At 43.4% G+C, this 13122-nt stretch overlaps 1 protein-coding gene across 1 annotated transcript; it reads left to right on the top strand.

Moving 5' to 3' along the window:
* The first annotated feature begins 3370 nt into the window (after positions 1-3370).
* On the top strand, positions 3371-6184 carry LOC103696234 (protein PSK SIMULATOR 1). The gene has a single exon (XM_008777781.6). It carries the CDS (start codon positions 3670-3672, stop codon positions 5071-5073), a length of 1404 nt encoding a protein of 467 aa, XP_008776003.4. The 5' UTR covers positions 3371-3669; the 3' UTR covers positions 5074-6184.
* The last annotated feature ends 6938 nt before the right edge of the window (positions 6185-13122 follow it).

Genomic DNA, 13122 nt, shown 5'->3' with positions numbered 1-13122 from the left:
CTGCACTATCACTTCAGTGTCCCTACACTGTGGACTCAAGTCTCGTCCATCCAGAAGGAAAGTGATCTGTGCACTGATCGGATCGATCACCGTCCTCATGATGATCCATTGATCAGGAGCATTTAGAAATTAATCACCAATGATACATGGCTCAAATTCTCAACTCTTGAGAATATGTATCATCATCTTATTAATTCCTTGGATGATTCATAGACACATAAACAATATGAATGCGAAGATGCCTTTTATTTATTCAATAATAAATAGTCAAGTACAAAATTATGTCCCTAGAATTAATAATGTGTCAGCCAGATTGGCTTCTAGGGCATACATCTAACAATACAGTACTAAGAAGCCCGAAAATTACCTTTTGGATAGCTTATTTGGATGAAGTTCTAGATTGTTATGAAAACTTTATTAATCTTTTGTGTTTTTATTTTCATTTTTTTATTTTTTCTTTTTACTACTTTTTTTGTTAGCTTGTGAGCAGGTTATTTAACTAAAGTCGACTTAAGCTGTCAAATGGTAAATTGTTGCATTTTAGTTCTTCTTTTTTTTTTTTTGAGAAAGTAGCTCTCCTAAAATGTTGAGTTGCTTTTTCGTATGATGGGAACTTGGCTTTTTTTCTTTTTTTTTTTCGGTTTGGCTGAGTACAACATGTGCATTTGATTTCCTAGCTGTGAACACATAGATGTCTGTAAAACCAATTTCAAGTTGTTTTCTTTCCATGAAAAGGAATATCTTATTTTTAAAGTTTTATATATTACTTTATAAGTTGGACTATGCATTTGCATTAACTTCTTATAAAAGAACTTAATAATTTTAAGATCAATGACAGATTATCTAAATTGAAATTCAAACTATTAAACATGAACTATGCTATAAAAAAATCTAAAAATCAAAATTTATATATTTTGGTGATCTTCAACCTATATGTTAAGTTGGTACAAAAATGAATTATATCAATTATACTAATATAGCAAAATACATGATATAATATATAAATTAAAAATTAATTTTATATATAGATCATGATCTGCACATCTTAAAATATTAGTAAAATATTGATGATTAGATAATAGTAAAATACAATATTATGCTACTATAGGCCATCCATTTTGACATCTATATAATCACATGTTAAATACTACTAAAACATGTGAGTTTTGGTTTCTGAATATTTTTTGTAGCATATATTATATATTTAATGGTTTAAATCTTAAATTGGATAATCTATCATTGATTCTAAATCATTTCCTCTTCTGCTCTAGCCTTTCTCGCATTGGCTGCAGGCTTGCTTTTTTGCCTAACGTTGGTTCTTCGCGCTATCTAGCTAGCTAGCTAACTCTATGTTAAGGTGAACTCCAACTCTTATTTTATCGTATGATTTTTTTCATTACTCGTCCAATACTAGACTATTTGCTGTGCCGTTCTTATCTTGGCAGATTCAAAGAGTATATAATTATAAAGAACTCATCTATTCCAACAAAACAAAAGAAAGAATTATCTGCCATTTTCACCAAAACAATAATATTATCAGTCTACATGATCTAATTGCGGTCAAAATCTTGCAACTGATCGATGCTCGGTTAAACAAAACTAACGAAAAGTAAAACCACCTTTGTATCAGTAATCAAATAGATACTCAACATTAGGTAAAATATATAAATTAAGATTGCTTCAAATTGTCGAAACCCATGCACGTTGATGGAAAACTGCGACTGGGTACGATGGATTACATGCAACCCAAGAAACGATCAGGCCCTTGGAACAAATCCCTGCAATTGGTCCGTATTAAAGTGCTAGATATCAATACCAACTTATTTAATCGCCACACAAATCGAGTGTTAAGGAGGTCACCCCGACAAGTTATCGTGTTGATGGGACCACCAAAATCTTCCGATGGACGGGCTATATCTGGCCATCCGTAAGTACGGTGTACCTGACGTATGTCATTAACGCATTAGGATTGCAATCTTGACTACATGAACGGTCGTGATTTCTTGTGATGATTATGCCAAAAGTGATGATATTGGAGAGAGGAAGAGATGGGAGCACTTTACAGTCTGGAGAGGTGGTTGCAGCTTCTGCGTTATTCACTAGTGAGATGGCTAGGGACATTTGGAGCACTTTACTCGCTTTCACAGCGCCCAGGTTCGCCCTCGTTTCTTGGGTGCCCCTACCCCTTGGTCATCTCAAAGTGAATTTCGACAGAAGCATGTTGGTGGATGGTGGATTTGGAGGGGTTGGATTTATGATCAGAGATTCCTGGAGCAGGATGGTGGCAGCAGGGGGTCAGCGCACGATGGGACTTACAGTTGTTGGGGCAGAGCTTCGAGCTGCATAGGAGGGATTGTTTTTTGCGAGGAGAGTCCTCGGTGCCGAGTGGGTGCTTCTTGAGGGGGATTTCTCTGTGGTGGTTGATTGGATCCGAGGTGTGGATAGATATGGGGATGGTTATCCCTTCATTAGAGAGATTCGGAGACTGGCTCAGGAGTTCGGTGGCTTCCAGGTAGCCCACGTATTTCGGGAGGTGAACAGGGCGGCAGATTGGGTCGCCTCGCACGGCATTTCGGAGAGTTCCTTTGGACATCTATAGGAGATATTTCTTCAGATCTGTACTCTTTACTTTATCGTGATTTGGTAGGATATACTCACTTTAGAGCTATATAATTTGCCGTTTTGGCGAGAGAGAGAGAGAGAGAGAGAGAGAGAGAGAGAGAGATGGGAGGATACAAACGAGGGAGGAGCTTGAGGGCTCAGCTAAGACTTTTGTGGCAGGCCTTCGTGGGCTCCTTTTCAGACTCTCTTGTCCTCCACTGCACGTGTAAGCCACCCACGACGAAGATACGCAAATCCCTAGTAAAATGAGAACACTAAAAATCGAATAAATTATCACCAACAAGGAAAATATCTATTTAAATTATATTTAAATCATGTGAATCTTACGCAGCCATGCAACATAAAAGAACAAAGATAGTATTACAAAATAGGTTATTCATCATCAAAAAAAAAACACCATAAGAGATCACCTAAAATGGTTGGGATCAACATTAACAAAACATATAATATATCAGTTCCCAAAGAAAGAAAAACATGTTATCTATCAACTTCATAAAATTAAAAAAAAAAAGTTTATACCAACAATTGCTACCATCCACATAGTAGACTTTAACATCATTTTTCATCTACTCTTTTCAAAGAAAAAAATGTTTTTTCTTTTTTTTTGGCCAAATGATCAGTGAGATTTAGCACAGGACTTGGGTGCTCCAAAGCTTCAAAAGATGATGGGAAAAGATATCGGTTGGTTGGAGAGGGCAAGAACCAGCGAGTCAAAAGGCGCCCACAGCTATAGAAATGCGCCACCAACTTTGCTTTTACCATCCCCAAACCACTGCTAAGCCAAACATTTCCTACTCTCGCTTGCTCTCTTCCATTCTCCCCTTTACTTTTCTATATCTACTACATTTACCAGTTACCACCTTAGCTTTCGACATCCCACGAGCTCGCTCACCCACCCACCCACCCACCTCCTCTCCTTTCTTTTTTATTATCCTTCTCTCTGCAACTCCATTTCTAATCATTTTATCCCCTTCTATATCCTACGCACAAGTAAATTAGATACCATCCTCTTCTCCTCTTCCTTTTTATTCTTCAAAGCAAGATCCCATGGCTCTCGAGTCATGGCTAACCAAAGTAAGGTCTGCCATCTCGACCGGCCTCGACTCGGTCCGGTCGACGATGAACGCCACTGACGCCATTGCCATCATCGCCCGCAAGAAGGCCACTGTGGGCATCCTCGCCTTTGAGATCGCCAGCCTCATGTCGAAGCTCCTCCATCTATGGCGCTCGCTCTCCGATGCGCAGATCGCCCGCGTCCGCCATGAGACCATCGCGTTGCAGGGAATCCGCAAGATCGTCTCCGATGACGACTCCTTCCTCCTCGGCCTCGCATGCGCCGAGCTCACCGACACGCTCCGCCTCGTCGCCAACTCCGCCTCCACCACCTTAAGCAAGCGCTGCGCCGATCCCTGCCTACGTGAATTCCACCAGATGTTCAAGGAATTCTCCGAATCTGGCCACGACCCGCACCGGTGGGTGATGAGCTGGAAGGAGATGGAAAGCAAAGCCAAGAAGATGGATCGCTACGTCTCATCCACCGCTGCTTTATACAAAGAGATGGACGAGCTCTCAGAGGCTGAGCACGGGCTGCGGAAGCTCCTGCAGTGTGGCGGGGGATGCAACAAGAACATCCCAGCAAGCAAGATCGCGGCCATTGCTGAACTCCAGCAAAAAATCTTCTGGCAGCGGCAGGAGGTCAAGTATTTGAAGCAGACCTCCCTGTGGAGCTGCAGCTTTGACGCCATCGTCTCGCTGCTCGCCCGATCGTCGTTCACAGTGCTCGCAAGAATCAAACAAGTATTCGGATTTGAGTTTTATCCCCTCCCTCGCAGCCTCTCCATATCGGCTACCGTGTATCCATCTTCCGACACGCCGCCGCCGCCGCCGGCGGCATCGCCGTCAAAGAAGAGGCAGCGGTGCAGGTTCTTCGAGTCGAATTCAGCGGTGCTGGTGCCGCCACCGGAAACTTTGGGAGCAGCGGCGCTCGCATTGCATTACGCAAATCTGATTATAGTGATCGAGAAGATGATCCGGTCACCGTGGGCGGTCGGGCCGACTGCGAGGGATGATTTGTACAGCATGCTGCCGGGAAGCGTGAGGGGGATTCTGCGGCGGCGGCTGAGGGGGGTGGGGGAGTGGGGGGCGGCGTCGGATGCGGGGCTGGCGGCAGAGTGGCGGGCGGCGCTGGCGAGGATCAGTGAGTGGCTAGGGCCGGTGGCGCACAACACGGTGCGGTGGCAGGGTGAGCGGAGCTTCGAGGGACGACGGAGCGCGGGGGCGGCGCCCCGGAACGGCGTGCTCCTACTCCAGACACTCTTCTTCGCCAACCGTGAGAAGGTGGAGGCCGCCATCGCCGAGCTCCTCGTCGGCCTCAACTACGTGTGGAGGTTTGAGAGGGAGATGGCCGCCCGGGCGGCGTTGATGCACATGGATTCCCAAGACGACAAGTAGTGCTTGGAATTCCAAGGCATATGTCCTTCTGTCTTCTTCTTCTTTTTACCACGATTTTCTCTTTTCTTTCTTCCATTTTCTCCTTTTATGCTATTCAACATCTAAAGCCGCAAGATCTTGATCGGCTGTTGGGTTATCATGTACAAAGCCACATTAAAATCCCTCCTCATGTACGTGCTGCATGTAATCTTCTAACTAACGTACAGCTTTTTTTTCTTTTTTCTTTCTCCCCTCGAAAGTTATTAGTTGGACTTTGGATGTGTTCTTAGTTGGATATCAATGGTGTCGAACTCTGGACCGAGCATCAAAAAGAGAGATGGTATGTTTTTATGTTTATTAGGAAAAACCAGTAATCGGTTGTCTCCGTACTACTTGTTTGTTCTGGTTCGTAGCAAGATATTTCTTTGCCTATTTTGATTCCATACCAGTTCTGCTCTAGGGGTATCAAACTGTGGCCATTTGACCTCCAAAATGGGAGAGTAAAGGACGGGATCTTGTCTTCCTCCCCCTACCAAAGAAAGGAGAAAAGTAGGGTATGGTTCTTCTTCTGCAATCACTCTTGTGGGCCGAAGGAGTAGTGGTGGAGTGACGTGATCCCGACGCCATCGAGTTGGCCCACAAACGGCATGACCTGCGGTGGTAGGTCCCAAGGCTACAGTTCAAGGGATCTACCTTCACTTGCATGATCACGGCCTTTCTTAAATGAAGTTAATGTCCGTCTTGGCCCCTGCTCGGATTCCTATTCCATGACCTGAACTCATGAGCTGATATTAATATTTGTTTCTAGGTTTGATAGTGGTGCTTGGGGTAATAAGGAGAGGCATGATGAGGTGGTGGCCTCGGACACATGGGGGTCGGTGGAGTCAATCATGGCGAATCCATCACAATGCTGCGTGCCCTTTGTTTACACGCTGTCTCCCACCTGTAGAAACGGAGTATCTGATTGGATGATAGCGGGAGGTGAATGTGCGCATTGAACTCCTCGACGAAAGAAAATGACTCCTTTATCCTGGCTGAGGGTTTGGCATTGGATTGGCAAAGAGCGTTGAGAATTTTGGTGCTCTTTCCTTGGCCCTAGACATAAAAATAAATAAAATAAAATACCTACTAATCTCAAGAGATTTATATTAGTATGATGAACAACCTTATGGTTTAATTTTCTGGTCTCTCATATCAGTCTTTGCTCTTCCAGGCCTCCTGAATCACCATCTGCCTCCGACCGATTCTCTCTAGCCTCCTCGATCTCTCTTTTCCCCACCTGTTACGTCCACATGACCCATCACCTCTCCCACAGTACGTTAAGACCATACCCTCCGTCATCCCCGTAGCACAAGCCCAGAAACCTGTTAGGATCTCATGCATGCTGCAGAAAAATTTCAAAAATTTTCAGATCTGCAGCGGAAGAGCATGCGCAAAAACCATTTGTAAATAGATTAGGATTAAATTCTTTTACCTCGTGTCTCCGCAAATCTGATTTACGTGGATTTGTTGAAGGTTCGATGGAAGCCGCACATGCGTCCGGCCTCTACGGGTATCCACACGAGGCAAAGCACACCGATCGAAGCTATTAGATCTCCCCGAGGTGCTAGCTCCCTTGCAGGGATGGCTATTAATGGCTGATATTCTCCCTATCAATCAACTCTTGAATGCCTAAGGGAGGAGGAAGAAGAAGGATGGTTCAATGGAAGGAGAACAAAAATCCGCAGCCTTTTCTTTTTCCTTCGCGTTGGAACCAAGGAAGGGGATGAAGTAGACAACGCCAAGAGCTTCTTTTCCCTTGCTTCCTTGTGGCTGAAAGGAGGAATGGAAGGAGGTTCCTTGCAACCAAAAATTTCAAGAAAAACCATGAAAAATTCGGAGCCCCTTTGAACCTCTCTTTTATGGTGTGTGGATAGAGATTTTAGGAGCTCATCTCTATAAATTTAGGAGCTCATCTTTATCCCTTTGTGAATTCAAAATAGGAGGGGCATGGCCCCTCTTTTTTCCTTCACGCCACCAGCCAAGGGAGGGGCGTAGGCCCCTTCCTCTTCTTCCATTTGGTTAGCCCCCACTTAATCTAATTAAGTGGGGAGGGTTGGGCCCAAGTGCTAAGATTCAATCCTATTCAAAATAGGATTAGCACCCATTTCAATTTCCTCCAAATCCTAATCTAATTAGGATTTAATTGAACCATGACTCATTTGAACTCTTCAATCCTAATCCAATTAGGAGTCTTTTAATTAATTAGATTAAAATTAAAATTAATTAGAATTTAAAAAAATTCTAATCTAATTAGGACTTATTAAATTTCAGCCCTAAGGCAATTAGGACTTTAGAAATCCTACTCCAAATAGCACTCTAATTTATTTGAAATCCTAATTGTTGCCCAGATAGACAACCCAAGAGGGGGGGTGAATTGGGTTTTAAAATAATTGCAATTAAAAGACTTTGTGAGTAACTAATTAAAACTTTTGCGAGTGGATTAATTAGTTGCTATATGCAGTGGATGAAGGGAAAGGAAGAGACAATGAAACAATCACAAACACAAGTAATTTTATAGTGGTTCGGAGCTAACCCTTGCTCCTACGTCCACTCCCCAAGCCTCACTTGGGAGTTCACTATAATCCCTCGGATTACAACCGGTTGTTTTACAAGTTCACAACCCAACTTGTTATTTTACGAGATCACAACGAACTCGGTCGGTTTTCACAGGCTCACCGACTAGAACCACCCGATTATTTTTCCGGGATCACAATCAAACCCTTACACCGTTGGTTTTAACCTTGGCTCACCAACAAACCTTAACACCCTTGATTCAATCCCCTGATTGAATCAAGTAAGAAACAAATAGTTTGGAACAAACAGAAAAAGAAAGCTTCTCAAAAGCGTATTTAAACAATTTAAGCAAGGAAGAGTAAGAAGCCCTCAAACTGATTTTGGAGATGGAGGAAGGAGCTTTTCAAACTCTTTGACTCCTCTTGAATTTGATGTAGACTTGCTGTCAGGAGGAGAGCCTTGAATGTGAGGAAGAGAGTTGGAGAGTCGACTTCAATGCACTTCTTCCTTCTTTTTCGTGTAATCACTCTAGAGAGCTCTTGGTTGGTGGAAATCTCTTTAGCTTTGAATGGAGTTTCTCTTTCTTACTCTATTACTGTTCACTCAGGCTATTTAAGCCATTCCCGGAGTAAAATAGCCGTTAGACACATCCTTCTAGCCGTTCTGCACATTCTGCAACTCCTGACAATGTTTCCGTTGGGATCGAAGTCGACTCGCGCGATCTGGAGTCGACTCGCCTGTTGCAGGAGTCGACTCATGCTTTTCTGGAGACGGCTCGGCAACTGTTCTGGATTTGAATTAAAGTGCTGTCTTGACTTGGAGTCGACTCGACTGAACCTGGAGTCGACTCCCCAATGTCTGGAGCTGACCCGGCACTTTTGGAGATGACTCGTTCTAAGGAATCCAGAGATCTTTCTTTCAAGTTTGCTCACTCGAGTTGACTCGGATAATCTGGGAGTCGACTCGGCACTCAGAGCCCGAAATCCAGATCTTCTGTCTGTTGACCTGTGCTGTCTCAGAGTCGACTCGAACTGTCTCGGAGTCGACTCGGCTCTCAGAGACGAAAATACAGTCTTCTGTCTTGGGGTTGCGCTGCCTTGGAGTCCACTCGAACTTTGCGGGAGTCGACTCGGCTCTCAGACATCGAAGTTGGCTCTCTGACTTTTAGCCTTGCATTTCACTGGGAGTCGACTCTTGCTTCCTTAGGAGTCGACCTGCCAACCATCGGAGTCGACTCGAGTTCTTCGGGAGTCGACTCGGCTCTCAGAGTCCAAAATGGCTTCTCTGTCTTTCTGTCTGTTACTCCATGGAGTCGACTCGTACTATGCTGGAGTCGACTCGACAAGCATCGGAGTCGACTTGAATTCTTCAGGAGTCGACTCGTTGACAGGTTCTGAGATGAATCTTTCTGTCCGGCTGTCTGTTCTCAGTCGGAGTCGACTCGTAATGTGCAGGAGTCAACTCGAGCTTGTGCCAGAGCTTCTGATACGCTTGGAGTCGACTCGTAATCTTCCGGAGTCGACTCGAGATTCAGACTTTGGTTCAAATTGAATTCCTTACTTATCCAAAGTGTATTGAACCAAAGCTAGAGACACTTGAACATAAATTTACAAATATTTGACTGAAACACTAGATTGAATTCATTAGTATAACATAAGATATACTCAAATGCTTTGAGCTCATCAAAATCAAATAGGGTTATAATCAATCACTCCACAATCTTCTCCTTTTTGATGATGACAAAACATTGAGTATTTGCAAAGTGAATTGCTCAATCAAAAAGGAGATTTATAGTAAAGTTTTAAAATGAATTCAAGTGTCTAGTCATTTAATTTATCCAAAACTGAAAGGTGTGAAACAGTAAATTCTGAAGTTAAAGCTCCCCCTTTCATTTGAAATTATATAAGCCTTCATGTCATGCAATCAATTATTTGGCTTATGTATATTTAATGAATTTACTTTCTTAAGATTTCAGATTCTCCCCCTCAACACATGCATTCAACTTTGTTTAGATTCTCTGAATTTTCTTTTAGTGTATTGAAGCTTTTGAACTTAAATTTTTGGTTTTAGAGGAAAAATCTGTCAATTTGTTCTTAAGTATGATTCAACTAATCTCCGAATATCCCTTGAATAGATTCTGGAGATTACTCCTTTAGGAGCCCCAATAGAGAGATAATGAGCCTCGAGGTATCGAATCCACTTAGAACAAATTAAAAGTTCTATTTTGTGCTTTAAAAGTTCTCTTTTTATTGATTCCCTTTACATATCTATTCAATATATTTTCTTCCCCTTTTTGTCATCATAGCAAAAAGGAATAGCACATCATAAAAGCAGTTAGAGTTCAAATTTGCACAATTTGGAAGAGAAATGTCTACTCATTGTACTGATGTAAATTTAAGTAAAATTGTAGATACATCAAAAGTATAGAAGTAAGTACATATCAAAAAGAGAAAAAGCAAGCTACACTAGGATTTCTTTGTGGTGGAGGATGTGGCTCCCTTGCTCAGTCTCGTGTGTTGGATGACCATGCTTAACCCCTCATTGATGTTCCTCAGTTGTTCGAGTATTTCCGAGGTGGCCCTATCCTGGATCGAGGTAAGCTCAGTCAGATTCTCCTGGAGGGTATCCAACTTGAAGATCAGTACATTGGCTAGCCGTTCGGCACCCTGACTCTGGCTGCCTAGCTCCTGTCGGATGTCTTCTCGCATCTTTCTTGTATTACTCGTGACATCGCTCATATTCCTAGTCGGGTGGGCGCCGGCCGGTCTTTCGAAAATTGGGCTTGAATTAGTCTTCTTACATTGTAAATTTCTTCCCTCAGATGAGCCGTCATCTCGGTCACGGCTGGCAATGATGGAACCATCGCAGTGGAGGAAGCAGTCGCTGGACCTCGGAGCTTCCTCAGTAGGTCGTCCCGTAGCTCCCTCACGATCTCCTGCCGCAACTCTCGGAGCTGCTCAGGAGATATCCGGACCTCCAGTGGCTGAGAAGGTGGTGCAGTGGAGGGTCCGGCTGAGGTAGATGGTGCTGAAGTGGAGGGATAGGTGAGAAAATCTGAGTCATGATCAGGGCTGGGGGAGTGTCGAGTAGTAGGGTCAAAAGGTGTGGAAGTGGATGGTTTCCGGACCCAGACTCCCTCAACCTTATGGAATCCCATCCTGTGCAGAGTCCCCTCACCCATGCGATCTGTGTATCGCAGTGAGCGAGAGGGTTCCCCCTCAGGAATGGGGACCTCTAACTCCCTAAAGATCAAGGTATACAACATCCCATAGGGAAGACTGAGCCTAGGTTTGTCTAGAGGCTCACATAGGTATTTGTAGATGAGTTTTGGAAAGTTGATTGGAGTATCTTGAAGAATGTAGAAAATCAGGGCTAGGTCCCTCTCAGATACAAAATCAAAACGGCCTGTCTTGGGGAAGAGGGTCCTAGATATGATACTTAAGAGGAGCTGCATTTCAGCTGATAGCTGATTTGCAGACACCTCTTCTAGGGGGGACTGAGGTGGACTCTCTAGTATGGCCGTAAGGGCCTCAGTCCTATCCGTGGGGTGAGAGGGAAACACTCCTACTTGGGGAAGATGGAGGACTTGAGCAATGAAGTCCTCCGAAATAAATATAGGGACTTCCGCTACAGTTCCCTGAATACCACCATTACTCCTAGCTACAGTACCGTAGAATTTCCTAACTAACCCCGGGTAAGTAGGGAGATCTAGGGAACAAAACCTTTCTAACCCTTGAGCCCTTAACCTATGCCCTAGGGTAAAGCCTTCCCGGGAGAGGAAGTCAAAGTTGACGTATCTCCCGGTGGAGACCGCCTTCCCGGCGCATGGGCACGAGGGAACCGGCCTCGGCGAGGAAGGAACTGGAGGTTGTGGCCTCACGGGTTCATTCCGAGCCTTTGACCGTCGCTCGGTGCCGCTCGCGGAATGGGGCCTTTTCCAGCTCGGGACAACATATTTTCGAGGCATCCTAGACCTAAGGAGGGGGAAAGGACACGAGGAACGGAGGGAAACTCGACGGAAATGCCCTAACAAAGGTCGGAGACAAGGTCGGAGACGACTCTAGGGTTTTTGAATAGTGACGGCGGTGAATAGAAGTGTCGATTGAACGTTTCGATTAGGGTTAAAACATCGGATTCCCGACCTCGAGTCGACTCCAGTAAGTCGACCTCGAGTCGACTCCGAAATATGCGCGAGTCGACTCCCCCTATGATGCCATCGACCTCGAGTCGACTCCTAAATATGTGCGAGTCGACTCCCCCATGAGCCGACTCTAAAATGTATCCGAGTCGACTCGAACTCTGGCACGCACCCAAAAATCATGTTATTTTCGTGCCAAAGAAGGGATAATCAAAAAGTTTATAAGCTGATTTGATGATCATAGATGAGAAACTCTATATTTAACACAAGCTAATCATCAAAATCAATGAATTAGAAGAGAATATCACTAGGATGGATCAATCACTCCTAATCCTCTCCTAAGTACACAGAATCGATCCTCACACAGGGGTTTTGTGAAGATATCAGCGAGTTGATCATCAGTACACACAAATTGAAGTGTCACATCACCATTCAGTACATGATCTCTTATGAAGTGATGTCTTATCTCAATATGTTTAATTCTTGAGTGCTGAATTGGATTTTTAGTTAGATTAATGGCACTTGTATTATCACAATTAATGAGAATTTTATCTTGTTTAATGCCATAATCTTCAAGTTGTTGTTTAATCCACAAGATTTGAGCACAACAACTCCCGGCAGCAACATATTCGGCTTCCGCCGTAGATAGTGCAACCGAGTTTTGTTTCTTGCTAAACCAAGAGATTAAATTTTCTCCTAAGAATTGACATGACCCGCTGGTGCTTTTTCTATCAAGTTTACAACCAGCAAAATCTGAATCTGTATACCCTATTAAGTTTATGCTAGATTCTCTAGAGTACCATAAACCTATATTTTTCGTTCCTATTAGGTATTTAAAGATTCTCTTGACTGCAATTAAATGTGATTTCTTAGGATTAGATTGATATCTAGCACACATGCATACACTAAACATGATATCAGGTCTACTTGCAGTGAGATATAATAAAGATTCTATCATACCTCTATACATCTTTTGATCTACTGATTTACCTGATTCATCTTGGTCTAGTTTGCATGATGAACTCATGGGTGTGCTGATTGACTTGTTTCCTTCCATATCAAACTTCTTAAGCATCTCCTTGATGTATTTGGCTTGATTGATGAAGATTCCTTCTTCAGATTGTTTGATTTGGAGCCCGAGAAAATAGTTCAGCTCTCCCATCATGCTCATTTCAAATTCACTCTGCATTAGGTCAGCAAATTCTTCGCAAAGGCGATTGTTAGTAGCACCGAAAATAATATCATTTACATAAATCTGAACTACTAACATATCTTTGTTTTTTCTTTTCAAAAACAATGTTGTATCAACGTTCCCTCTAGAGAATTCATGATCTAACAGAAATTTGCTAAGTCTTTCATATCATGCTCTAGGTGCT

The sequence above is a fragment of the Phoenix dactylifera genome, chromosome 6, assembly GCF_051530095.1.
Source record: "Phoenix dactylifera cultivar Ajwa chromosome 6, Ajwa_hap1_PhDact_Kaust_v1.1, whole genome shotgun sequence".
Lineage (NCBI taxonomy): Eukaryota > Viridiplantae > Streptophyta > Magnoliopsida > Arecales > Arecaceae > Phoenix > Phoenix dactylifera.
This window is presented reverse-complemented; position numbering and strand designations above follow the sequence as displayed.

What these genes read in the sequence shown, in the direction of transcription:
- LOC103696234 (XM_008777781.6), top strand. Translation starts at nt 3,670, where the DNA reads ATGGCTCTCGAGTCATGGCTAACCAAAGTAAGGTCTGCCATCTCGACC.